The sequence below is a fragment of the Parus major genome, chromosome 1, assembly GCF_001522545.3.
Source record: "Parus major isolate Abel chromosome 1, Parus_major1.1, whole genome shotgun sequence".
NCBI classification, from domain to species: domain Eukaryota; kingdom Metazoa; phylum Chordata; class Aves; order Passeriformes; family Paridae; genus Parus; species Parus major.
Window position 1 is genome coordinate 62576884 of NC_031768.1, and position 27877 is coordinate 62604760.

The window sequence follows — 27877 nt, forward strand, 5'->3', positions numbered from 1 at the left end:
CATGCCTTCTGTGTGGCTTCACACAAGACCTTCAACCATGAGGTGTCCCAGACTTCCCAAGGAAAAATTGAGAATAACCTTGTGTCACCAAGCATAGTTCTAATATAGTTCTGCTTACCACAGAGAAACATAAACAAAACGATGTTATTTTATTAGGTGCCTATTCCAGCAGACTTCTGCTTAAAGGAGGAGAAGGCAGTGTTTGTTTTCTGTAGGAACTGGCTCTGCATTAGAGCCCTGAAAGCTCAGCTTTCCTGCCTGGTTCCAGCTCTGTCAGAAGGGGCTAATGGCTGGATACCAGTCAGACAACACGCTGATGGAAGAGATGTCAGCTTCCCAAAATTACTGCCTCTCTGGGAATTATTTTAACTCTCTTGGTCTCCAAGAACTACCATGCCTCAGAGAGGAATGTTTCAGAGTTGAGGGGAAAAAGAGAAGAACAAGCTTGGAAAGCAAACAAACTACACTGGAAGCCAATACTTGTTCATGTGGTTATGTGCTTGCCGCCTCCCATGGCCTGAGCTGGCTTTTGGCTCTAGTCTTTGGAGCAGTCTGAACAAAGATAATCCCCAAGCAGTGAATCCCACCATGCTCAGACAACTGCAGGTGCCCTGGTCACCACTTTAACTGAAGAAATTCCATGTAGCTTCTTTGTGAATTTGTCTTATGTTTAGCTCCATCAGGATCAGCAAGTTAACTTTTCAGGTTCCCATTTCTGGGACATTCTTCTCCCCTGACTTTTGTTCTGCTGCTTCCTTGTTCTTGACATCTGTATGAACATTTGCAGTAACACAGAATAAAAAATTCAGTTTTAAAGTTGTTCCCCTGAGCTGTGAGGGTGATCCTATCAGCCTGCCTTGATCTGATATGCAAGGCCTGGATGACCATCACAAATAAGACATTTCAAAAGCTGTGGTCCTGCAGAGCTGAGGGTCTGTGAAGAGCCTGCAGACAGCAAGTCCTGTTCTGTCCTTCCTGGAAAAATTTTTGTTTAGTATCTTGGATTCTTATTCAAATGCTGGGCTGGCCATGCCACTGCTAGGGAGATCAAGAGCCAGAGCTATTAGCACTCAGCATTAACACTGAGCAGGAATTCTTTTGGCTCTGCAGCAAGGTTTCCCTGCCACCTCTTGTCCCCAGTTTTCTCTGCTGAGGCAACAACTTAATGGGGATCAACCCCAGCAGGGTGGAGCACCATCACATCCCAACATCAGTGACTCAGAGGGGGCAACTGTTCCCATGGGAATGAAATCCCACTTTTTAATGGCAGGCACATCTAATATACCTCTTCTAGGAGTGTGTGTGGAGACTCATCCCTTCACTGGGGACTCCCCTCAAGGCTAAGCAGAATAGATTTGCCCACAGTTGTTGGTATGGCTGAATAACATCAATCTCTACTTAATTGTTTTGCTAGCTTTAATATTGCTGTTTCAATATTGCTTCAATAAATAGTGCACTGCACTAGTAGTTATAAATATCTGTACTGTGTAGTAAATCATTCTGATTAAGGTATTTTAGTTTAATCATTATGATTATCACCATTAATAAAATAATTAATCTACTTTATTCATATAAATATATTTGGTTTTCCTTTCTTAATCTCGAGGTCCAAATAAGCACAAAGATTCAATTACAGTAATGTAATCTTTTCAACATAAAGTCTTGGGCAAAGACTGGATCCATCTGCACCTAGATTTCTCTGAGGAGAAGTTTAGAAAGCAGGGGGGTTCTTTATGCACCACATGACTCAATGAGAGCACTTCTCTAATAAACTTTGTTGGGAGCCTCTGTTCTGCTTGCGACACCTGCATCGGGAGAGGGTGGGGAACAGGGATCTCATCTGGGAGGGTGCCATACCAACAAATGCCATCTCTGACAGTGAAATCTTGATAGAAAGCCATTAAGAAGAGGCCTTCTAATTAGTGCTTTCCCCTTTCCTTGCAGCTGCAGCTTTGCCCAGCAGCCTCCCCACTGCATGTTTGAAGCTGTATCTGCCCATAGCTCACCCACAGCACCGAGCGCAGACCTCCCTCCGTGAAGCACATACACCGGCAGATAATCCAGATCAGTTTACCTCTGTGTACCTGGCAGCATGCTACTGTGCACTGACCAAGTATCAGAAGAGTTTGTGGTTAATTAGGATCAGATTAATCCCTGCTGACTGCCTGTCTCTGTGTAAAAAGGGCACTAGAGGTTAGAAAGTATTAAGTACCTTAAATGTCTACTTGCATAATGTAAAAACCTACTGAAGATCCAGACTTTGTGCTTGAAAGTGTTGATGTGAAATAATTTACCCCTAGAGGCATTTAAATGTGTTTCTTATCCTGTCAAAGCAAAAGAATCCATTAAAAATTTCCCAGGATAAAATGTAATAAATACTTGACCATGGAAAAAAATAAACCTGCAGAACAGTGGAGACATCTACACAAAAGTGCCTTAGAGATTCTGAACATTATTTCCAACTTCAAAGAATTTAGCTCAGCATATAAAGTATCATTTTTATAGCTGCAATAAAGCTTATCTGTGATACATTTGTACAATGTTTTCAATTTTATTAATTCCTATTTATCATAAGAATAGAGCAGATAATAATTAGATAGTTTCAGATATACACCCATTCTATGGTACTCCCTATGGAGCCCAGAGGGCTTCACAGGAAAGACACATTTCCATATTCCTATATGATCAAATTACTTAACACATTCATGACGCTAAGGTGTAGATTACATTTGGGTGAGATGCTTTGCCATGACTAAGCATGTATGTGATTACTGGACATGTCAAAATATGGAGAACTTCTGTGCTTTTCTCTTGAAATAAGGAAAGATCCTGAGGCTGATTGTAAAAACTGAGATGATAGTGGGAAGATTTTTAGAAGCAAGAGACACTAATAGAGGATGTGCGGGTCTGTGAGAAATGTCAACTTTACACACATCTTCACATACCTTGATAGACCATTGGGCCTTTTTTCTTTCTTATTTTTTGTTACTGGCACATTTATTGAAGCATTGGGAACACTTATATAATAACAGGATATTAGCTTATTTTGAGGTCATGTGCTCTTGTGACTTACTCCCCATTTACAGTCATAAGCTTCTCATTGTGACATCACCTTGGCGGCCTCAGCAGTACCTGTGATGTCACCAAAAGGGATTATAACCTGAAGCTGTGAGAGCAGATCAGCTCCCAAAGAACAAAGGCTTTTTGTTTTGCCCTGCTAGCAGAGGGACGTGGAAACACCCACCCACCCTTTCTCCCCCACCTGTCGTGGTGGAGCAGGACCATTTCACCACACAGGCTGGCACTGCAAGAGTGGGGCTGCCTGGGTAGGAGGGTTTGCTTAGTTTGGGTGAAGTGCATGCAGGAGGAAGTATGTGCAACATGTGCAAACACACAAAACTGTGCTTCTCTTCCCAGCTTGGGGGCACATCACAAGCTGGGATGGCCTATGCAAAACCATGTTCTTCAACGTTATTCACTCTATAAGTTCCCTTTTCATCTCAACTGTCTTGCCTACTCAGCCACACCTCTCTTTCTGAAAATCAGACTTCTTATAGAAAGTCAGAACTGCAGCTTCATAAATGTGTTTATGTTTTCATCTTCTGTTTGGTTCCCTGTCATTTTAGTCAGATCAGCAGCAGAAACTTCAGCTGGCAGTGTGCTCGTATGAGGACCTCTTCCTATGTCATTTACTTGGCATCATTCTCTTGGCACTGTAAGAGACTGTGACAGACAGTTAGACAAGCATTTGGGGGTATCAGCTTTTAACTTACTTGGTATTCCATGTCAACAGCAAATGCATTTAATTTGTCGGTTCACAGAGTTGTCTGGGAGGAAAATATGGTGCCACAGTGCTGCTCCCCTTTCCTGCTTTGGCTCACTGGCATGTCTTGTCTGAGTGTGAATCTCCACCAGGCCCCATGCAGGGTACTGACTCTATCTCAGAAACATTTTAAATCTGCAGATACCAAAAGGGTGATGTGTAGGGGCAGAGGAGGCATTTCACAGACTGACAAGTCAACTCTGAATGTGCTGATGTAGCACCTCTGAGCCACTGAAGTCAGCTAAGCAGCTGATCTGTGACAGCAGCCCTCACAGGTCACAGGGATGGGCTCTTATCATACATTCAGAGTCCACAGGGAAGAGGCTTTACTGCTAAGATCTTCATACAACACTGCAGAAAATATAAACACAGTGAGATTTTCTCTTTAGACTTCATGCATCATTTTCCTGGTGTTCCATAAGCTGTCTTCCCTATGAGACAGGCATAGGACAGCTATTGCTTTACAACAAGGATGTGAAAAATCCTTAGTCTTTCCTCAATCAGCTTTTCTTCCTTTTTTTTTTTTTAATTCAAATAAATGTCATCAGTCTGAAAAAAAAATAAGAAGTGGTCTTATTCATTTCTCAGCCCTTTTGAATTTTGTCTATTAAAAAAAACATAATGAGAACAGACACTGTCAGAAAACTGCTTGATTTGGGCTCTTATTCAGCCTACTCTTCTGTGTGTGGAAACACCTGTCACTTCATCAGTGTTATGGCATTAACCTCATCCAGTGGAAGTGGAACTCCTGTTTTCTTCGCTTTGCTTCACACTGGAGAAAGGCATCATTCATCTCACTGTAGAAGATATCACATAACACATCAGAAACACCTAACCTAACCTCCAGACCTGAACTTAAACCCAGCACCAATTTCTCACACCATTTATTAACTTACTGCTTGGATAAGTTTTTGGTTGCTGTCACTAGCTTCAAAACTGCCCCTGGCAGGTCTCATTTATTTCCAGACTCAACTCAAAAGCTCCTGTGGCATAGCCTTGCCCAACCTTGGATCCCACACAGTCCTCCATTGCCAACCCAGCCTCCAAGGGTGCCCTTGGGGCATCTCTCAGAGCAGGAAACACTGATTCCCAGGATGGTGCTGTGAAACCACTACTCTGTTATTCCACTTGGAGTATTAGAGATAGAGGAAAATGAACCCTTCAAAATGTTTTGTTCATGTTTTAGATCCACAGGGACTGAAGAGGACTGAGAGCCAAGTGCTGCTCAGTTTGGTTATAGCCAGCCTGTTCCACTGCTCCTCTGCTACCCAGCCTGCAGCCATGGGCAGGGAGACTACCTGCTCCTGTGGAGCTGCCAAAAAGGCTTCATTGCTGCTAAAAGCACTTCTTTCCACCTGGAGCAGGCCAGGTAGGTGTGAGTGAAGTGATCTGGGGGCTCCAGCAGAATGGATATCCATTGTGGGATTCTACATTGTATGACTTCCCCAGAAGGTCCAGGCTGGCACCAAGCTCATCTGCTCAAACCATGACACCTCACTGAGCAGATAGATTTCCTCTTTGGAAGCAACCCTCTAAAGTGGTCCCCCTTTGAAGAGACAGATTTTGCCTCACACTCCAGTGGAAGGCAGAGGCACTGTTGGTTTTTACATGGCATGGGGATAGCAGTAAAAAAATTCACTTGAATTTGCTCATCTGGGTGTTTTGTGGCTCCACAGCCATCTGCCTTCCCACAGAATAAGCTCTGTTTGAAACGATGATGCCAATTTTTCTGATCCTGAGATTCAGCAGAACCACCTTCCTGACTGAGCAAATGTGCTGGCATCTTGCAGTGCAGGCTCACTCCTGGAGGAGAGATGTAAGCAGGAAGGAAGCTGGTTTGGATCCAATTTAATTTCCCTAGGGTTATTCTATATGTTAAGGAGAGCTAGCACACAAAAGTCAGATGCAGATAGAAGATTAAATTCTGCTCTCATTTGTGAAGGGGTAAATGTGCAGTAGCCTTGCTGATAATGGGGTTGTGCTAGAGTGGAAGGAAGACTGCAGGAGACTGACCTGACACAAAAAAGCTAACAGGAGAGTTCTGAAGAGGAAAACTTGCTTCCTACTGGTTCTCTCATCTTTTTCTCTTCCAGTCTTTCCCTGGGCCAAATTCTGCTCCAGATCACTGTGTAAAGTGAATGCAACTGAAGCAAACTGGCTAGAGCCCAAAGCAGAACAACTCTGCCTTTCCTCTCAGCAGCCACACCAAACTAGGGCTCAATTTTCTTAAAACACTGATAAATCAGAGGAAACTCCAGTCTCCTGTGAGAAAAAAATTGTTTGTGGGGAAAGGTTTCCAAAGAAATCTTGCTTTGCCCATACTGCCTATGCAAGCTGTGCCTTTCCTTCTGGTTTCTCATTTCAGTCCTGTGACTTCTGGCTGCTTCCAGGGCTAACAAGTTCCTGATTTTCCTTCCTATTGCCACCACTGTGGAGGCTGGACCCTGAGTCTGTTTTCCACAGTCATGGAGCAGCCTGTCTCCCAGAGGAGTCTCCCAGCCCATAGTCCCCCAGCAGCTCTTAATTTGCTCGAGGACCAGGTTTGTGTCCAGGGTTGGCATTCACTCCTGTACCTAAGAGCAGAATCTGGACCATGAAGACCTTGAAGATGTAATTCTGGAGAACAGCTGTCTCTGTTTCTTTTTCCCTCATTTTTCTTTTCCACTTCTGCACATTTTTCACACCAGACATTGCAAAGCCGTCTGTGATGGCATCTGTCAGTGCTGAGCAGCAGGGGATGCTTCAGCAGTCTGTCCCCTTGCCCAGCACCATGGTCACACAGGAGGACACTGAGGGGCTGTGCAGTAACAGCACTGGCACACTGCAGGCACAGACATGATCTAATCCATCGTGGAAAGCAGCCACCATTTATGGCTTCTTTCCAGTGTTTTCCACCAGCTTGGCTCCCTGTGTGGGGAGGTGCTCACACTAAGGAAGCTCTGTGCTGTCTTCCTTCTCAAAGAGTGGTGGTTTTCTCTGCTTAGTGAGGGAACAAAGAGGTTGGGCTCCCTGTGAAGGCTCCAAGTTGCTCCTGTAGAAGCTCAGAGGAGCTCCACAGAGACACAGTGCTCTGTGCTCCAGAATGCCACCCACACACTCCTGTGCTGTGTTTTCTCCAGACATCCTCGGTTTCTTTCCTCACTTCCCTCACAGTCAGTTCTAAGTTATCTCAATGTGAAGAAGCACTTCTCAAAATACAGATGCTACCTCTGCCCCTTCCTGACTTCGAAGTGTTATCTTGGGGACCAGTCAATTGCATGCCTTTTAAAACAGGTTTTCAGCATCTTAAGAACAAAATTATTGCCAGAATGTTTATCAGTTCCTCCCTCAGTACCTTGTGATGCAGAGCCAGATTAAGCCTCAAAGAAGGCTGTGATGCCTAAACTAGGACACAGGCAGGTATGAAGGCTCTAAAAAAAAAGTCCTTTAAAGGAGACAGAAACTCCCATTCTCCACAGCAGCCCAACTCTAACACTTCAGTAGGTCCAAGACCCCTCTGTTTCTGAGGTGGAATTTCTGTAATTGGCCTAATTAATTTGCAGCCCCACCTGAACTATCCTGATTTGGACAGCTCAGTTTCTTGCTGCCTGGGCTCACTTGGCAACCTCAGTTTTCAGACTCACCCTGACGTGGCACTGGCTTCTCCTTGGACACTCAGTTCTCAATTGCAGATCCCAGTCTGGTGCAGAGAAACTTTGAACTTAGGCTGCTAAACTGAACAGGCATGAGAATTTTATTTCTGACCTTGACTATGATACATGTTCATAACCTTCCCAAAGGTTTCTACACTTATTTTTTAGCCACAGCTAGTTTCACTGACTCTTACTTCTTTCTTGCTCCACTGCTTCCTATCTTTCTCACCATTCACCAGTGGATTTTTTTCCTATTCATTATATGTAAAACACATTTCTTATACCCCATGGTTGCTTTGAACAATGTTGATCTAGTTTTAGTTTTCTTAAGTCTTTGCTGCTTGTCTGCAAACACTGTTTTTGATGCAAAGATTCCTCCACAGCTTTCCTTTCCTAGGAGTTGCAGAGAAGGAAGATTTGAAACAAACACTCCAATTTTTAAATCATCCTTGTGATAAGACCCAGAACACCTTTTTCCCTTTCCCACTGAAACTATGCTGTCTTCCACAATATTTTTGCCAGGTCTAGTTTTCAATTATGTCTTCCATAAATACATACCCCAAATCTGAATAGCAACATTTTTGCAAAGTGGGGATTGAATGTTATTTTTAGACAGTAATGCCTAAAACCTTCAGGAGTTCCCCACCTTTCATTTAAATCTTAATAAATCCACAGGAGAGTGTCAAGAAGGGCACAGAGGAAATGTGGTTTCAGGTCCAGAGCCTCTGGGAACACCATCAAATCCAGTGTACAGTCCTCACCAGTGACCAGAGCTAATTTACTTATTGACAGCTCTGAGCCCTTCAAGAAATCACTTGGTGGCCTCTGTTTCATTCCCTCTGAATACAGATACACTCCAGTGGAAACTGTTAATGATAACTTCAGCAGAGAGGTCCTCATTCAGCCAAACCCTTAAGCCCAAATGTAATTTTTAGCCTGAAGATACTGCCATTGAAATCTGTGGGAAAATTACATTTCTGCCTGTTGTATTAGGCTGTGACTGACCAAGCTCTTGCGCTTCATCAGTCCTTGCAGGAATGCGCTCTAAATCCCAGGATCCTGAAACAGACCCCAGTGTCTGCATTTATTCTGGCATATTCTCCAAACAGCAGGAAGAGAGGAACAGCACAAGAACAGAGTAAGGGAGGCCCATTGCTTCATTCTCACTCGGGCCTTCATTCCATTGTGTGGCTGTGCCTTCCCTGCTAAGAGTGAAACAGGAGAACCTAAATTATTGCTTGATTGTAGTGCCCTTTTTCCCACTGTCTTCTTTCCCAGGTGCAACACGAATGTATATTGTGAAATAGCCAAGTCCATAACATCAAACTCTGGAAAGACTAATAAGCTGCAGTTTTACATTAATTTTTAAGCCAAATCTTGGTTGTCTTAGGTGATGTTCTGAGGCTGTGAGGTTGAACCTGTGAATATGATAGGCAGGATTTGATCCCATCACACAAAGAATGCCATGAACTGCTGCAACTGCTTTTAAAGCAGTCACAACTACAGCTCTTCTGCTTCTGGTCCATTCAAAGTCCATTCTTCATTTGCTCTCCTTCAAGCACAGCACTTTGTTGTTTCTTTCCTTCTGGAAACTAAAGAGTGAAAGAAAATCTTGCTATTTTGGATGGCATTAATTAAAAAAGAAAGGGAAATAAAGACATTATAATTGCATGGGATTTCTGAATAAGGTCTCAAAGTGGGGGTAAAAAAATAGCTGTGTGCCTGGTACACAGAGAGCCCTTTCTCTTCCCCTTTGTGGCAGAGGAATCAATGGAATTCATATAAAAGAAGGAGGGGGGTGGGAAGAGAGATAGGAGATGCCTTGCTCGGTACCAGCAGGTCACAAGTCTCATGAGGCTCGAGCAGGGCTCGCAAGGAAGTTGCTGACTCTATCTCCATGTGTACCTTTTTGTTCCTTGCCTTGGATTTGCTGGTCAGTGGCATGCTGCTTTGCCTGGCTCTCCATAGAGCTTGTAGCCTACAGGAATTTGGACAGAGTGGTACAGACATCGCCGACAGAGACTCTGATCACTGACTATCCCTTTAAATGCAGTCTCATGACTTAGTCTTTGCTCCACTACCTATTAAAGAAGGAGACAAGACGTTCATAGGCAGCTTTCATTCAGGCATCCAGAAGGACACAGAAAGGCAAGACAATTTAACAGAGCTAACTGTGAGTAAATACGAAGCTTTAGAGGTGCTCTCTAGAGCAAAGGGCATTGAGAAAGATTTGTAGGAAATCCTGAGATGAAAGAAGGTGCAGTAACTTTTAAAATATACTTGTATACAATCTTCAAAAGGTCTGTAAGGAAAGCTATTCTCTCATTTTAGCATTATTCCTTTAAATGTGAATCTAAGTATCTCTGAATATAGCATTGACCAATGCTTGATTTCCCACAAAAATCCGATGTGGTGATTTTGTGCTGCAAGCATTGGAGCCTTTTGCAAATATAACCTTTTCTTTCACTGGCAAAAATTTCATAGAAGGAATATCTGGGTGGGAAATATGAAGCCAGCCTTTTCAAAACTTGGATCCAAAGCCCAGCCTGGAGACTCCAATTAGATTTCTGCACCTCATGAGGGGTGACCCCCTTTCTGCTGGGGACAGAATGGAACTGTGGGTGCTCAGCAGCATGGAGACTGCACTGGGATGTCCCATCATGTGTGCAGGTAGCTAATTTTTAACCAAGAGACTGTGTGTCTCCACACTCTGTAGTGGCCATCCATCTTACATGCTACAACATTCTGGAAAATTCAGTTCTTATTAGACAACAGAGTCATCAGCATGTCCATACATAGATGATGATGATGATGATTATTATTATTATTAATAATAATAATAATAGTAATAGTAGTAATAATAATAATTTATTTTTTTTAAAATGATAGTAGCTACTGAATAGACCTAGACAAGTATTTTGACGGTGGTCATTACTATTGCAAGTGATATCTCAACACTGATGGAAAGTTCCTCTGCCAGCTCAGCCTATTGCTGATATCCGTGTCATTAATTGCAGGTATTAGCTGGAGGAGATTGTTCCTGCCTCGTCTTCATGTTGCCCATTTTATTCTCTGCATTTATCCTGTCTGCTTGCTGCTTAACCAAAGGGAACTGCATCTCCTATGATGAGCTGAAAGAGCTGAAGACTGAATTTGCCATCACTCTCTACCGGCACATGTCTGAAGCAGAGAACAGCACCAATCTGGTAGTCTCTCCAGCAAGTGTGGCTGTTTCTTTGGAGCTGCTGCAATTTGGAGCTCAAGGAAATACCTTTACTGAGCTACAAGATGCCCTAGGATACAGCATTCATGGTAATGTACTTTAAAAAGATACTTACTGTCTTATATTTTGCGATAAATTCACAGCTTTACTGGTGACAGGAATTGTACACATCATACTAAAATTCCGATTTCTCATTGCAAGATGTAGTTTTCTCCATCTTTGACAGACAGGTATCAGGTGGACAAAGGAAACTCTAAGGGAGTAGTTGACACAAAGGTCAATTCCTCTTTTTTCTGAATCAGTACTTACTCTCTTATGACACAAAATACAGCTATATCTAGAAAAGCTACTTCCATGAACAGCAGAATTGTTCCAGGTTTGTCAGAGGTCCATCGTGTCCACTGGGTCCTGATCTCCTTTGTGTGCTCTGCAAAGAACTGCCAGGCAGAGAACACTGGTTTTCTCTCCTATCCCACTAACAAATTTTATGAAACCTGCAGAAGCTGAATTATCTTTAAGACTTTTCTAATGCTATTATAACTGGCCAAAAAGATGAAAATTTATCAGAAGGAGACTGGCAGACAGAGATATACATTGACAGATGGATGGTGCTATTGCATCTGAAAGCAGGCTAAAATATAAAACTCAATGGGAATTTGGAAGGGATATGGGAAAGACAGATGTCTTTAAATCCAGCATTAAGTCAGCTGAATTTAAGGGTGCTGTTTTCATTTTAGCTCTGGATTATCCTACCATCTCAAATCACATGTCAAAAACTATTTTACATTATGGGCAGAATGTTTATGAAAAGCAGATGACTGCCTCATCTTCATAATTTGCAGCTTACATACAATACTTATGTATAGAGATAACACTGCTATTTCTCAGCATAAAATTTACCTTCAGTGTATGAAGACTAAAACCCACAGTAATTTCACTGTCCCGAGGTGTAACCAGCCTCAGTCGGCACCACCATTCTGTTCAGCATTGATATTCAACCCCACCACAGCAGTAAGAGCTAACTCTGGTTGATCTATACAGATACATCTACATCTACATGCAGGGACAGTGCATCTAAATTATGAGCAGCAGATATAACAAAGTCTTGCCTACAGGACTCCTATTTCTGTAAATTCAATTCCTAAACAACATTATTTCATACAAGGATTATACCTTGCTTGACACTTCTGGTCATTAGGGTCTCAGTTATTATGAAAGGACCTTGCAGAATAACATTTCAAAGTGATATTCAAGCACAGATCTCCACAGAAAATATAACAGGGAAGAGCAGGGGGTGTTAATGACCTGCTAGCTCTTTTATGCTCTCTTCTCATGTGGCATATCAGAGCAAGCAGACATTTTATCTCCATTTTAGCTGTGGCATAAACCACATAAGCTTTGGCTTTCAGCAGTATTAATGCATGAATGTGAAAATAAAGTAGGACGGGATCTATTGTTATTGGTATACAGCGTATTTCCATTAAAAGGGAAGGAAACCACTTCCCCAAATAGTCTAAATCAAATAAAGAATTAAATACTTAGATAAAATTCCTTATAACATAAATAAACCCAAATTGTATATGTATTTTTGTATGATAAAATTTCTTTCTCCCAGTGGGTGTTTGTATTAATATTTCTGTTGGTCTGCCTTAAACAATAATGAAGGACATGGTTAAAACCTTAGCAGGCTGAAAACAATTGAAACATTGGTGTTTTATTCAATGCCCACAGAGAATCTGCTCTTACATACACTTGTAAACTTCTTTCAACATTTGGAAAATGTGTTCACCTTTATTCTAGGACTAACAAAAACAATGTATAATGGGATGTATCTCTAGACAGCACAGACAAAATGACATGCTTTAATATTACTTCACCTTGTGGTTTTATTAAAGCCATTTTGAGCTGTTGTCCAAGTAAGAATTCAGGACTTTGGTTATCTAAGCACTTTGGTGAAGTCACAAGCTTGGGATACCACTCCTCACATTTATCTCTGCTTCTAATTCAGCATCTTTGACTTCTCACATCTTCCAGAGAGCTCACCAAGTGCACCCATAGTAATGCAAAGTACACAAGAATAATACTTTATACCTCAGACCACGGCATTTAAAAAAAAAAAAAAAAGTAAAAGCTTACTGCTGTGGACCATATAAATAAAGGAGTCACTTGTAACACATGAAGCAACCTATCAGCTCAGTCTGGGATTGCCAGGGGTCATCAGCAATAATGGGCCAGTTTGGGACACCATCCTTCAAGAAATCAAGCAACACCTGAGGGGCAAGGGTGGCAGAGGGGCCATCAGGGAAATGCCTTTCCTGGGATAGATGGATAACATCAGGAGAAGGAGACAGCGGTGTTTTAGCATTGGCAGCTCAGCCAGCCACGGCCAGAGGCACTAGAGCTTAGAGCCTGCCATGAGATCAGTCTCTTGACACATCTGCACCAGAGTGATTTCTACAGACACATGAAGTGAGCTTTTCAACTGCCCTTGACAGTAAAACTCCATAAAGTCAAGGGTGCTCCAGTTGTTATAGGGCTTTAGCAGTCAGAGGACACCAGTGTCAGCACTGGAGCTAAGAGCTACGGAGCCCTGGGGCAATCTGTGCTATCTTTCATCTCAGCCCAACAACTGCAGCTTGTGTCTTGCCTGGCAGATCAGAGCGTGCAGGATCTCATGCACACGGTGGACCAAGCGGTGACTGACTCCAGCCAAGGCACAGTGGTCCAGCTGGGATGTTCCCTCTTTGTGGATGCGGGTGTGCAGCTCTTGCCCGACTTTGCAGAGCGCACCGCGCGCTGGGCCAACAGCAGCCTGCTGCAAACCAACCTCACTGACCCCAACACCACCCACATACAGGGATGGATCACCACCGACCTTGCAGGTACCGTAGGGGCCCACTAGAATGGCTGCACATGAATGAAATGTAAAATAAGATTAATGGGAGAAATTGCATTTAACCAAGCATAAAGTATTTTGCCACACTCCATGTTGTCCAAACCAAGGCTGAAGGCCAGGAAGCCTAATTTTTGAGTTAGCATTCATTTGTAATGTGAAGCAAGAGCTGGAATAGGTCTGAATCTGTAAGTAGTGTCAAGCTGGTCACCACTTGGCCTTGTTCCCTTAATTTTTAAGAAGGCAATTTGCAGTGTTTTAAGCTTTAATTAGGAACAGCCAAATTCCCCTTTGACCATATTCAAGGCCCTAAATGCTTTCAGGGTACTGTGGGGACACACAGAGTCATAAGCTCAGCAGTCAGACTCTGAGTTTAAAAAGTCAAAATGGGGTATAAAAACACTGACCAGCTCAACCTCAGCTCTGGGGAGAGCATGGACCAGCAGGCAACCCCAGTGAGGTCCATGTGTAGGTGGGGAGGGGAAGGTAGAGGGTAAGCAGTGGCTTGTGCTTTGTACCTCTTGGCCTTAGGGATGGAGGGTGGTCTCAGCTTGCTCTTTTAGTCACATGGACCTGGCCTTCAGGCGTGTAGGACTGCATGTGTTCCCCTCCCTTGTCTCTTTTTTCCACGCAGATGGGGATGTGCGTAGGATGACCTTGGAGAGCGCTGGGTCATCGTTCAGCCAGGTCACCCTGGTGAGCACCCTGTACTTCAGAAGCATGTGGCAAAAAAAGTTTTCCTTTATGGATTCCCAGATGTTGCCTTTCACCACACCAGAGGGCTCGACCCTGAAAGTGCCCACCATGCACCACACAGCTGAAGTTAACTATGGTAACTGTCCTTGATCCATATTTGATCTACTGTGCAACATGGAACACATTTATTTAATTTCCACTGATACCACACTAAGATGTGTTGTTTTCCTAGCTTGGGGAAGTCTCAGAAGTCCCATCAAATGAAGAGACCACCCAGGTGACCAAATTGACTCCTCATAATTCCAGGCAATCATGAAATAGATCCTGGGTTCAAAATGGTTCCTAAAATATCTACTGTCCCTTTCCCATCTCTCACAGGCCAACACCTCCCAGTACTCCACAACAAACTTGTCAGCTATAGGAAAGAATCAAAAGGCACCCATACAGCATGCCAGGAGAAAGAAAGATGAGATACTGAGGGTACTGCAAAGTCCTTTACAATAGCAAGAAGCTGGTTAAATAAAGCTGGCTAGGAAGGGGCTACAGTAGGAAGCAAACCTGACCCAGTGACAGAGGGGCAATTAAGACTATATCAAGCCCCTACGAAATTGATTTTTTTGGGTAAGAAATTCCCTGGTCCCTTAGTCAAACCACTGTCCCTTGAATGTGTGAGCACCAGAAGGAGCAGAGCATAACCAGGAGCACCAGCACTGCAGACCTGGAGATCTGGTCACAATCTGCCTCCAAGGCTTTAGAGAAAAACTGCAGATCTTCAGGCACAAATTCTAGAAAAAGGAAGGAAATTCTTATGTCATTTATACCAAATCAGTGGATGATCTCAACATGGGCTTAAAACAGTATAAATATAGGTCAATCTTTTATTTGTATAATATTTGAATAAGTGTAGGCTACTTTCAAAGGCTTGATAATATGTGGGTTGTAACAGAAGGACTCATGCTGCAGGCTTAATTTTCTGTCACTAGGAATTATGCCAGTTAGCTATACAATCTCTTTCAAAATATAAAAAGCTCTTTTCCCTCCTAGTCTAAATTTCAGAACTGCACTTTGGTAAAAACCTTTCAAATTCCATATCTAAATCTTTTCAAGACAGATTTATATCTCTTAATATCCTATCTGCTTTATCCTTTAAGTTAAATATTTTCTCTTCAGCTTCAATATTTACTCTCAAATCTAATTGCAAGTCACCAAGTTTTCTCTTAATTTCCTGATAGCTAAGATGATGCCAGGCTCTACTAAACTATTCAAAAACCAAATGCTCCTAATTCTCTACTAGTTCTTTTTTTTCACTTTTCCAATTTAAATTAATATTTTGTGAAAATAAATTACCTGAAATGTACACAAAATTATGAATGAGAGCATACACATGATTGATGAAATACTTTCACAATTTCTATGTCTTTTTAAAAATACCTTGCACAGTGTGTTGCAGAACCGACTTTTCCTTTTGGCACTTTTTTCCTAGGTAAATCAAGGGGGAGGAAATCTCCAGAGGGATATAATTTCTTTGTGTGTTTTTGAACCACCATTTTGGTTCCACCACTCCAGTCTTCACAGCAATCTCACTGATTGTCCTTGATAAAAGTCTTGAGCACTGACAATACTTTGGAAAGCTGCTAGTGACCCTTGTCAACATCTTGTGCCTTTGTTCACTGCAGCTTCCCCTTCAAGTGGCTACTTGCTTCCTTTCCTTTCTGATTCTAAGTGCCACCACTTCTACCTGTGAATAGTGGCACAGTGAAACCATGTTTAATGTTTTACCTGAAACTAGATGGCTGGATCTATGCCTTTTTATCAAATCAGTTAACAAGTAAAAAAAGGTAATATTTTTATTGGCCAGTCTATATGATATTGCAATTTATCTCACTTCCTATTTCTCTCTGTGACCTGATTCTCCAGAGTATGTCCTAAAACTTCTCAAAGACAGACCTAAAGTTTCCCAGATTGCCTTCTTTTTCTTACAAATGTACTCCTGTTTCCTAGAGATGGGAAACAACTGAATCCCCAGGCTATTAAAAATCTCTGCTGATTAATTTGAAATTCTACATCCAAGTTCTCCTCATATTCTGGGATGGTGATCATTCAGGCCCCATTTTATTAAATGACAGAAAGCAGGAGGCTGCTGGTGCTTGTACAAGTAGAGATCTCAGGTAAAGCAAATTACCAGGAATTCCACAGCTGAGTTGCATTGTCTGAGCATATATTTGCTCCAGAGTCCTTGCAAAGTTGATGTGAAATAATTTGTTGTGCTCTTCTGACCACTTGTTTAAACACAAGGAAGTCCATCCTATCATCCTTAAGTAGGTACCTAAAGCACTACATTTTTGCACAGAAAAGGAAAGACAAAATACTTGGATTACCTTTCATCTGACTTGAAATGTGTGAGCTCTCTGCAGCTGGAGAGACTTTTAAGGAAAGCCAAAATAGAAGGGATCATTTAAAATTTGCTTTTAAATTGTTGGTTCTCAGATTTGTTTGGGCCAATTCAATCTTTGCCACTAGAAAATCCAGAAACATTTCTAAAAAATCAGTTTAAAATTAATGCAAAAGACTGGCTCACTACAACTAAGCAGAGGACTGAGATGACTGTCCTTCGTTATTAAATTATACAAGCTGTGTCCCACCAGGATGCAAAACACAGAATGAGAAAGATAAACTGTGGCCTGTTATCAATTGCAGCATTTACAACATTGTTTATCCTTTTAATATTGCCACTCAGAACAAACCAGCCTGGGGACAAGTAAGACTGCTCTGAGAAAATATCAACATTACTGTTCACACACACTTCTTAAACACCACAACTATTTTACATATTCATCTTTCCAAGCAATTTGTTAACATCATTTGAATTCTAATTTAGCATATGTGTAATCCTTATGGGATGCTCAAAATTAGTTCAAGCAACAAACATTAAATGTTCTGACTCAATAATCTAAAGTCTCTAATTTTCTTTCTAATTAATAAATAAGGACTGTATAACCTTTGTGCAGAATGTGCTGACTTAAAATATCTGCATGCCCACAAATTGTACCACTCACATCCAGTGCACTGCAAACACAAATTTTCCTTGCCTGCCCATTGGAAACCAGAATATCTTTTCCCAGCAAATGATCCACATGCTGGAAGCTGGTTTTAACAAAGCAGTGCTGTCTCCAGACTGCAAGGCAGGAGGGTTGATCTAAGAGCTTAAAATTTAATCTAGCAGAAAATCAACACTTAATTAATCATACCTAGTCCATATCTGCAAAACTAACAAACACTGTAAACTAAGTATTTGAGACATCCTATAGCTATGTATTTATTGCCAGATATTTAGGTATTATGAACATGAGCGATCTATATACAGTTATTTACATCTACTGACTCAAACAGTGTTAGCATCTACCCTTGAAGATACAACTGCTACAGCTGGGTGAAGGAGATGTAGATTTAACATTTTGGATGGCCTGCAGTAAAGGCAGTAAGACCTTCACTTGCACCTTGTAGTTAAGTTGTATTTGACTCCTGGCCTGCTAACTGTTGCTGGGTGCTCCTGAAATGCTACTTATTGGATTCTCAGATGAAAAAAATAAGGAAGCAAAATTGTGACAGCCAAATCTGTTCTACTATATAAGATAGTCTATTAGAAATGCCTGGATTAATTGGGTTTTGGCATATGGGATGAAAATGGTACTTTTAAATGGCTGTTACAAATTGCTGTAAAACTAATTGCAAGTTTAGAAGCTCTCCAGCTTCTGCTTTTGAGACTACATTTTATGACCTTCATCTGATTGTGATAGATTGCTGTGCCTAGATTTTAAAAAATAAATTTGGCGCTTAAATAAAAAAATAGATAAATAGTTAATGTTTAATAAGCTCTTGTTTAATTGAACTATTTTTTTCCTTGAAATAAGGTTAAAAGTGATTTTTAAAGACAGTAAAGATCTAAACATGAGCCAAAGTCAGTTTCAATTAACCAAGTAGGATGCTCTGCATTTTGTTTTTGTAATCCCTATTTGCTGTACTAAAATTTTAGTGAAAAATATAAAATTGTAAGTTTATTCAAAGAACATAGATTGTGGAAAAAGTCATAAATGCTGTCATTGCCTTGGTAGTTTTGGGGTTTTTGTTCCCAAACTGAGCAAGGAGGACAGCTGTTATATGGAAAAATAATAAAATACCCATGCTCTGTTGAAGTGGCTCTTCAGGTACAATCAGTGGCATTGGCACTGGTCTGCCAAGATATCCGTGTCTCTGACACACTCAGCTGTGTTCAGGTGAGATTGCTGTGAGCTAACAGCAACCTGAGCCCCAGGTGCTGGAGACCACTCCTAACATCCCACCACAGCTGCTCTGAACAATCTGCTGAGCCCAGCAAGGGTTGTAGGTTTGGGGTTTTCTTCCTACTGGAATAATGAAATAAGATCTCTCTTTGCCCACCCACAGGCCAGTTCCAGACTGCAGCTCTGGAGGCTTTCAGCGTGGTCGAGTTACCCTACCTGGGGGAGAAACTCAGCATGTTCCTAGTGTTTCCCAGCCACAAAAGAACACCTTTGTCCCAGATTGAGTCTCATCTTTCTGCCAAAACCATAATGCTCTGGGCCAACAGCTTGAAGAGAACAAAGATGGACATTTTTCTGCCTAGGTAAGCAATGTCAGCACAATGGATTGACTACTTCAGATGTCAGAATTCCATGTGACAGTGCTGACACAAGCAGTGTGTGAGTAAAATCAAATTACATGCTTTTGGTTTCATTATTCATCATGTGATCAGAGATGTTCTAACCCTTTCTTAAACCACAAAGAGGTGAGCCAGGAATGACAAGACTTTCTGGTTACACTCTGTACTGTTTAAAAAACCTAAGAATTTCAGTTGATCCTACAGCTTTTACTTCCAATTTGTTTGGGGTATAAATCTTTTAGGGATCTAAACCAGAGAAATGGTGCTGGACCTTTCCCACACCCATTTTTCTCTTTGCTTAAAGAAGAATAAATATATAACCTCCTAAAGGCATGCTATTCTGTATTTTTGAAACTTGCCAGAGTACTAAAAAGGCACTGGACAAAGAGCTTGGCCTCTCTCCAGCAGTCATAACCATCTTTCCATGCACAAAGCAGGTTTCACTCATCCATTTTCCACTTAAGTCAGTTGTTGTTTCAGCAAACACCTCTGCTGGAGGTATTTTCTATCATCTACTTCAATGAAATTGGAAAGCAGGAGGAGTTAGGTGCAGAAGGCTTTATGTGGCTTTATCTGTTGCACGGATTAGCATGGAAGGGCTTCATTACACACCTCCTACAACACAGTCATCACATTAACAAAGCACTGAAAACCAGTGTGTACATTATTATGGGTTTTGTTCAAGCTAATTTTTGGGAAATGTTTCCAAGGGCCATTTGCTATAGCCAAAAATAATATTAGAAAGAGAGCACTTTGGGAAAATGTAGAACATGTCAAGAAGACTGAGTAGCAACCTGATTGCAACAGAGGGTGGCGAGGGATTCCTTCTGTTAATGTCTCCAGGTGAAACTGAGCTACTTCTCTGCAAATACATTTAATCAAACAATGCACCAGGCTCATACAGGAAGAGATGGATGAAATGCAAAGGCTTGAAATAAATTGTATCTGTTAATGCCTTTTATTCTACAAAGCTCTACAAATCCTGCATTTAAATAAGGCCTATCATATTAATTTCAGGTTCAGTATTCAAAGCCTTTTTGACCTAAAGACAGTTCTTTCTGCCTTGGGAATTAGAGATGCATTTGATCCCATCACTGCTAATTTTAAAGGCATTTCAGGTAAGAGGTTTGACTGAATACAAAGTGATCCTTGACCCAACAGTTGTAGACTCTTAAATTTGAATTATTTTTTAGACCTGGGTCTTCTGAATTGATTGTATTCTTTATCTGTGAAACTCTAAAAGCACAATTCACACTGAACTGCAATTGTATTTTGAGCTGTTTTGTAAGAAAGAGGAACCCGAAAAGGACAGGTTTGGTTTTGGTCTTTTTTTTTCTTGTTTTTAAGATTAAAACTGTCAAGACAGTTCAGGCCTGGAAAAAATGGTTATTTATTCAGAAATTTAGGATGCTTCAGTAAAACTTGAAACTTCAGTAAAACAAAAAACTTCCTATTTGTGTTTTTAAATCATTATTTAACAGCGAGGGATGCTGGTCCAACAAGTCTATATTCCAACTCCTGACACTGCAAACAATACTGGTTTATGCCCAGGCTATATCATCTTACTAATCCAGTAATCAGTAGACAGTTATACTTTACCTTTGCTAAAATACTCTTATGATTAAATTCTTGGGTTTGGGGCACTGAAATTCTTCTGCTCCATGGAAAATTTGTCCCCATTTAATAATAAATTTTAAAAAATGAATCCAAATTATCTATTCTTTTTCTTTTGACTCCTTCCAGCAACAAAATATTTCAATTCAGTCATTTCTGCTCACAGTAAAGACTTGGGAGCGTTAGCTGCCCAGCAAGCAGCTCACATTCTTGTGCATGTGAGTGAATAAAAGAAATTGCTCCAATTCAGACAAACCTGCTTTTACAGAAAAGTTGCTTTCGTGGGATGAACCTCAGAAGGCACATTACTCATGGAGTTTTTTATGCTGCTTTTGAAACTGAACATAACAATATTCTATTGCAATATAGATCTCAGACTGCACATAGATGCACATTAAAATAATTTGTTACTGCTCACTGCTGCTTTGCTTATTGCAAACAAATGTTAATATAATACTGATAACCAACAAGGATATATTTTATAAAGTTAATATATATTTAAATAAGATAAATACTTTGGGGAAATTAATCACATAAACAATATAATTTAGCAGCTTAGTTTTGGCATAAGGGATAAGGCTTGTAGAAGTATTTGATCCTGCCCTGTGACAGAGTTATGGAACAAAGGATATGTTGAGGCCCTTTTTAGTTCTACTCCTACACCACTGTGTCATAGCAGTAGGGTCCTACTGGAAGACGTACAAAAGGCAGAGTTAACAAGGAAAACATATCTTTTACTTAACCAATAGATAGTTGAAAAAAAATTGCTAGGTTTTCATTTCCTCTCCCATATGAAACAGAAAGATAATCTTCAGAATATTTCCTCTCAGATCACATTTAGCAAACAAATGTGTTACTTTATTTCAGACCTGAAATAGTTTTTTATACCTGAAAGCTTGTATTTTTTCCCCCTCAAAAATGTTGAAGATGTATTTACTTTTTTAAACTCTTCCTCTCCCTTATTTTGTCCTGCTTGCTTCCATTTCTGACTGGACAAAATTAAGACAAATAGATAAAATGCTCTTTTAACATTTCTTTTATTCCACCAATATGCTGGAGTTAATCCTTGAACTCAGGAAAGAAAAAACTTCTCAGCCTTTCCTGCTTTCTGCCTTTTGCAGGCAGCTGGAGAAAAGCAAACTTGTAACACTCTGTTCAGTGTCCCTGAACTTAATTCTTTTCCAAGACTCAGTTTATGTCACAGTCCCATTGTTTCTTCTTGAAGAGCACTTTTTCTACATTTTCCCTTCCAAGGGCTCTTCAGTTCTTTTATTGTCCTCACTCTGTTCAAGTCTCTATTTTCACCATGTAACCTTGCCTTCCACTACAACCTGGAGACCTCTCAAACTAGTAACTCACATTCAGCATTCAATCTACTGCTATCCATACAGTGGGGAAACAGTCAAAGGCTGAAATACCTAATAGGTATGTGATCCCTAGATCCTGCAGGCAAAAAAAAGGTAAAAGCATTCTGATTATTTTTAAAAAGATGTTTGTCATGAAATGCAGAAAATAACCTAAGTTTTGGGGTTTTGCAGAGCAAGATGGTCTTTATATTTCAGAAGCTATTCACAAAGCAGAGATTGAAGTAACAGAAGATGGTACAAAGGCATCAGGAGCTACAGGTAAATGAAATATTCAAGCTTCTCACTTCTGGAGCTTATCACTACAAAACCAACTACTGTAATTTAAAACAAAGCATGGTAGAATTTATGCATATGCCTAACAAGCTTTTGTGTTTAACACACTTCTATTTTACCTTTGTAACTGTTTATAAGAAACTTGAATTTTTGATGTCCAACTAAGGTGTAATGGCTCAAATGAAACAAACAACTTTGCTAGTCCAGGAAAAATCCAGCTTGAAAAAACTTGGTTAAATACCTATATGCTCAGATCATAAAAACAAAAAAAAATGAAAAAAGGTTAGTAATATTTTTATCTACAGCTCTGAACTGTAAAAGGATTTGAGGACGATCTCTTTGATAGCATTAATGGTAATGGTGGGCAAGTTTTATGCAGACAATTGATTCTTACATGTTTTAAAGTGTGACCTTCATGTGCAGTAGCTGCTGCTAGCAGATCACTTCCACATAAGCAGATGGGACTGGGTGAGTAGGAGATTCAGAGCAAAATCTTAGCTATGGACAACCCCAGTCAGTACATGACTCGCTCACCATTAACCACATCTTATCTTTCTGCTTCCCTGGGCTGTGCCAAGGATAGATGTGCTCCACATCACCAATGCTGGTGCTCCTTGCCTGGGGACCAGGGCACCACTTCTCCTCCTTGCTCCCAGGAAGGGATTCAAGAGGCATGTAGAGAGCATGGCAGTGCATCTCACTGTGGTGCCCAACCTGTTGCACATCTCCTCACTCCACCACCCCACAGCTGCAATGCCAAAAAGAACCTGAGCACACCTAATGTATTCAGTGTTCTTCTAGAAACACCCCTGAATAAAACACATGTGTACACATGGGAGTGTAAAGGGAACATCTGGCATAACTTGGTTAACTTAAAACCATACAGCTCTGCAGAAAGGTTTTCTAACAGTTTTAATCTCTGTCAGGGCAGTACTATTTTTAATAATTTTGTGGTAAGCCCCATTTAAAATAAAAGCTTTTAGGTGACTTCAATTACATACCAAAGACTAAGGCGAATAGACCCTTATCCCCTTGAAACCAATACCAAAACATCCCTTAACTCCAGTCAGACCAAGCTGACAAGCAGATTTTAAAAAGTGCAATTACATTCATTGTTTACTTTACAAGTTTTTGACCTAGTCACACGATGACTTAAAACTAGGCACTTTTTTTTTTTTACAAGCACTAATATGGTACCATCTCAATTTTATTGTGTCTTACTTGAATTTTCAAACTAATTCCATTGTTTTAACTATTCAAAAAATAATCCACATCTGGTGGGTTTAGTATCGGGGGGGGAAGGGGGGGGATTGACAATGTATTCTTAATACTATATAGGTAAAAGGAAGAATTAAATTAAGATGTATTTTAATAATAGCTGAGCCACCATAATTCTCTAAAACTTTTTATTTAATAATTAACCCACAACCAGAGAAGAAAGACAGTCATAAACTGAGTTTAAGATACTTAAGATTTTGTTGAGAGCTCCAACAAGAGAAATTCCAGTATGATGTAGGTATTTGTCTGCTTGTCCCCAATTGGATACGGAGCTACATTTGTGCCTTGCTTATCTTTTCCACCAGAACAGCACAGCTAGGAGTTGGCTAACAGATGAGGCAATGATAGCATGGTATGACTTCAGCAGAGTTAGGGATTTGAGGATGACAAAAATTACCTTTGAGATCCAAGGCCAGGTAGACACCTTCAGCATTGAAATATGCATGAATTGCCTGCATGTAGTCTTACAACTAACAACCTGTAAATTCTGCCAGACTAATTTCACTGTTGGATAAGATTGTTTCAGTCTTAAAGCAGAGGAGCAACTCAAAAGTTAAGGTAGTAACCACAGGGCACTGTATAGAACATGGAAAGAAAACAGATGCATTTTACTGATGGCTTCTTTGTTGCATTTCAGCAATGGTCTTACTAAAAAGATCTCGAACACCTATTTTCAAAGCAGATCGACCTTTCACATTTTTCCTGAGGCAAGTTAATACAGGTATGCATGCTCTGCCTTTTAGGAGCAGAATCCCTCAAAAGCAGCACTGAAAACAATGCAAATAACATGTCAACCTTCAGTCCAGGAAACTTCAAACAACCGTGGAAACAGCAGGGTTTGGGGTTTTAAAGCATAGATTTTAATTTCCTTAAAAAGAATGTATAATAGTCATAGAAGTCTAGGAAGTCAGATTAGCCTCTTCTTTGGACATGCAGCATTTGCTCTAAAATTTTTATCAAAATTACAGGCACTAGAGAGAACAGACACTGAACACTTCAGCATGCAGAACTGATCTCTACAGGGCAACCCAAATTACAAATGGGTTGGACCAGCTGAATTAACACCTGAAGTAGTTAAAATAGAAACCATTCCCTATACAGGAAACTTATCCATGCCTGTACTGATAGCAAACAGACTTCTGCTAAGAAATGTTACCTTGCAACCGTTAACTCTTCTCTTGCAAATGACTTTCCCTAGCCCCCAAACAAACACCACCCAAAAAACCCAAACAAAAGTGCAGAGCATGTCTTAGAGTGCAGCATCACAGTGCTCCTTCAGCTTCAGTAGTGGATTACAAGTCTCATTTCAGATGTATAAACACATTAAATTACTCCAGACTGCCTGCCAAAAGAAAACACCCTATAGCTTGTTGGCAATAATAAAGAACTGCATTATTCACCATTTAGCAGGTATTTGCTACTCTGAAGCAACAGCCAGCCTCCAACAACTCTTATTCTTAACAATGCAGTACTTTTGCACCTGAAGTATTTTCATAGAAATCATTTGAACTACCACATTTCTCTCATAACTGGGGTCACAGCCATTTAGATTTTCAAGGAACACAGAGACATTTACAGGGTTCAATAAAACACTGGGGCCTAACACAAAGGCAGGAATCATATCCCTTATCTGCTTCCAAGCAACACACACTGTTCTCTTCATGAATACCCATGTATGTAACATTTTGTTTTAAAAACCCGTATCTTAAATTTTGACCAGTGCAAGCACCCAAAAAGAAAATTACTGCCTTGGTTGGAATTTTGTTTTAAATATGCTTTAGCAATCATTACTAGTCAATGTATGATAGCATTTTACTTGGCAAATGCAGAATTTTAAAATAAAAAAGGCATTAATAAGTTCAGCTATGAAACATGCGTCACAGACTCTTCAGGATTAAGAACAAACTTACTTGGGTGAATAAAATGGTCAGCTTACAATATACATAAATTCTATAAAGAGGAAGGAAATCAGATTGTAAAATAGGATTTTTTTAATTTGAAGCATAAAATACATACCTTCCAATCAACTCTAAATAAAAAAATATTTCTACAATTCAAGTTCTGCAATGCAAAAAGTGAAGACATGATTTTTTTTGCTCATACTTAGTAATTCAAGTTTTTGAGGTATGGAAAACTTCAATAGGTAAACAAGATCTATTTTCTATTCACCTGTCTAGAAGTGCTTAAAGCTCCTATGCCCATAAAGCTCTTAATCTTTATGTAGATCAAAAGTATTCAGTGCATCAATTTTCTAGTAATAGCAGAAATATGTTTTCCAATACTTAAAATAGCATAGTTCTGCTCAAAATAACTGAAAAAAATTAGCTCTTTAATCTGAATTTCAGGTTTGAGTACATTCCCTTTGAAGAACAGGCAAGGTAACACCAATACGAATAACTAAATAAATCAAATGAATCTGAGGCAATAATTTCATTCTCTTCTGTAACTAAAATATAAACAAAGCAATGATCTTAGGTTCTATTTTGTTGAGTGTAAATAAATTTCAGATTTCAGCAGGTTCCTAGTTTGGGCTACCAATTATTTGGAAAGGTGTTTTTAATACAGAAATGTTTAAATTATTTTAAGACAAGCATGCAATTTCAGTCTTTTTTCCATACAAGCAATGAACAATTCTACAAACTACTAACTCCATGCCTGACTTTTGTATTTAAGCTATACGACACCCTGAAAGCATGGCCCCAAACTGAAATGCTACTCTTATTTCCATTTACAGGTTCAGTACTTTTTATAGGAAGAGTTACAAATCCTTCGTAACAAGACCTAAATGCATACACTGACTTTTGTTCCTTCTACAATAAACTTTCTTCCAATGAAATTAAAGGCTACATTGTATGTATTTACTAAAACACAGCTTTAAGCTTTTCCAAGAATAAGCAAGAGTAAAAGCTCTCCACTACCTTATTACATTGTAGACACTGTTGAAACCTAGAGTTGCCTAGGAATCATCAGCACCATAACTACAGCAAAGACAGTATTCCAAAATAAACATCTGCAAAAAAATGGAACAGGTTCAGCCTCCTAAATGTTTAACAATATCAGCCAACAGCTTCTCTTCAACTTGATCATGGCTAAAGTCATGATCAAGTATATAGGTATGTAGGTCATCTGAATGAAAGCAACCCAAAAGAAAGCTTTTTGATGTTACTTATTAAGTACAATTTTATTTCCCTGCCCTGAAGTCAAGAGCTTAAAAATGAAATTAAAACTTAAAAATTAAAACTTTAAACTGAAATTCTGTCTGACCTCAGACAGTAATTCAGCTGATACAGAATGTAACAAGCAAGCAGCAAAATGCTGTGGTAAGAAAATCAAGTTGAAAGGTTGTTTCAAAACTGACACAATCATAGAATCATTCAAGTTGGAAAATACCTCTCAGATAATAGTCTAACCATTAACCCAGCACTGCCAAGTCCATCACAAAACCAAGTCCCTAAACACCACACCTACACACTTTCTGAATACTTCCAGGGATGCTGATTCTATCACTTGCCAGGGCAGCCTGTTTCCAAACACAGCAGGTAAGAAGCAGAAATAGCCACTCAGTGACCAAACAAATATTGCCAAAAAACATAGCAGTACTATCTCTACTGCCTTTGAAGCACACAGAAGATAGAACGGACTTTCCAGAAGAACACAATGTGACTACTGGCATCAAGAAAAATGGGGAGTGTATTTTTTGTCAGTATCCTGACAAAAGCTGGGATATGGGCAAGTGTTCAGCAATTCATAGCACAAGCATCAGAAACACAGGCCCATAAAGATTTTAGGTGAAGGCTGCAAACCAGTGACTCCCAAGAAAAGCATCAGAGAGGACCATTTTATTCAGCTCCTACTGAATCAAACAAAGCCTTCCAGATCATTCAGAGCATCCAGCACAGCTGAAAGACATGGCCAGTAAGGCAATCGGTGATATTTTGTGTCCAGGCAGCAGCACCCTGCGGGTGTTCCTGCCCTTGTAAACATGTAAAATATTCCGACACAGAAAACCTCTGTGCAAACTTCTTCAAAAGCTACTGACCCCTGCTTTACTGCACTGTATCCCTCAATAAAACTGCAGGGTTTGCCATGGCTGCAGATGTGCATACAAAACATCACTTTGTTATGCTGGTCACCAAAAGTGCAAAGTACACAAGATATCCTACTGTAGCTGCAATTCAGCATTAGCTCTCTTTCACTCATTCTTTGATTAAGAGCAGAATATCCAGTGATTCAAAACCACTCTTCATTCTTCAGCACTGATACCAGAACAAAGAAGCTCTGGGAAAGGGAAGGCAAAACAAGGAATTCCAATAAAAATTGTACTCAAACCTACACAAAAATTAAAATAGATATTTTATTGATGGAATAACAAAAGTGCTTTTCTTAAATATTTTTCAAAA

At 40.1% G+C, this 27877-nt stretch overlaps 1 protein-coding gene across 1 annotated transcript; it reads left to right on the plus strand.

Annotated features, from left to right (window-relative positions):
• The first annotated feature begins 9361 nt into the window (after positions 1-9361).
• SERPINE3 (serpin family E member 3) lies at positions 9362-26313 on the plus strand. The gene is made up of 8 exons (XM_033514948.1): positions 9362-9628; positions 10473-10767; positions 13333-13560; positions 14206-14403; positions 18711-18909; positions 19963-20063; positions 22098-22184; positions 24115-26313. The coding sequence occupies exons 1-8, from the start codon at positions 9503-9505 to the stop codon at positions 24246-24248; spliced, it is 1368 nt and encodes a 455-aa protein (XP_033370839.1). The 5' UTR covers positions 9362-9502; the 3' UTR covers positions 24249-26313.
• The last annotated feature ends 1564 nt before the right edge of the window (positions 26314-27877 follow it).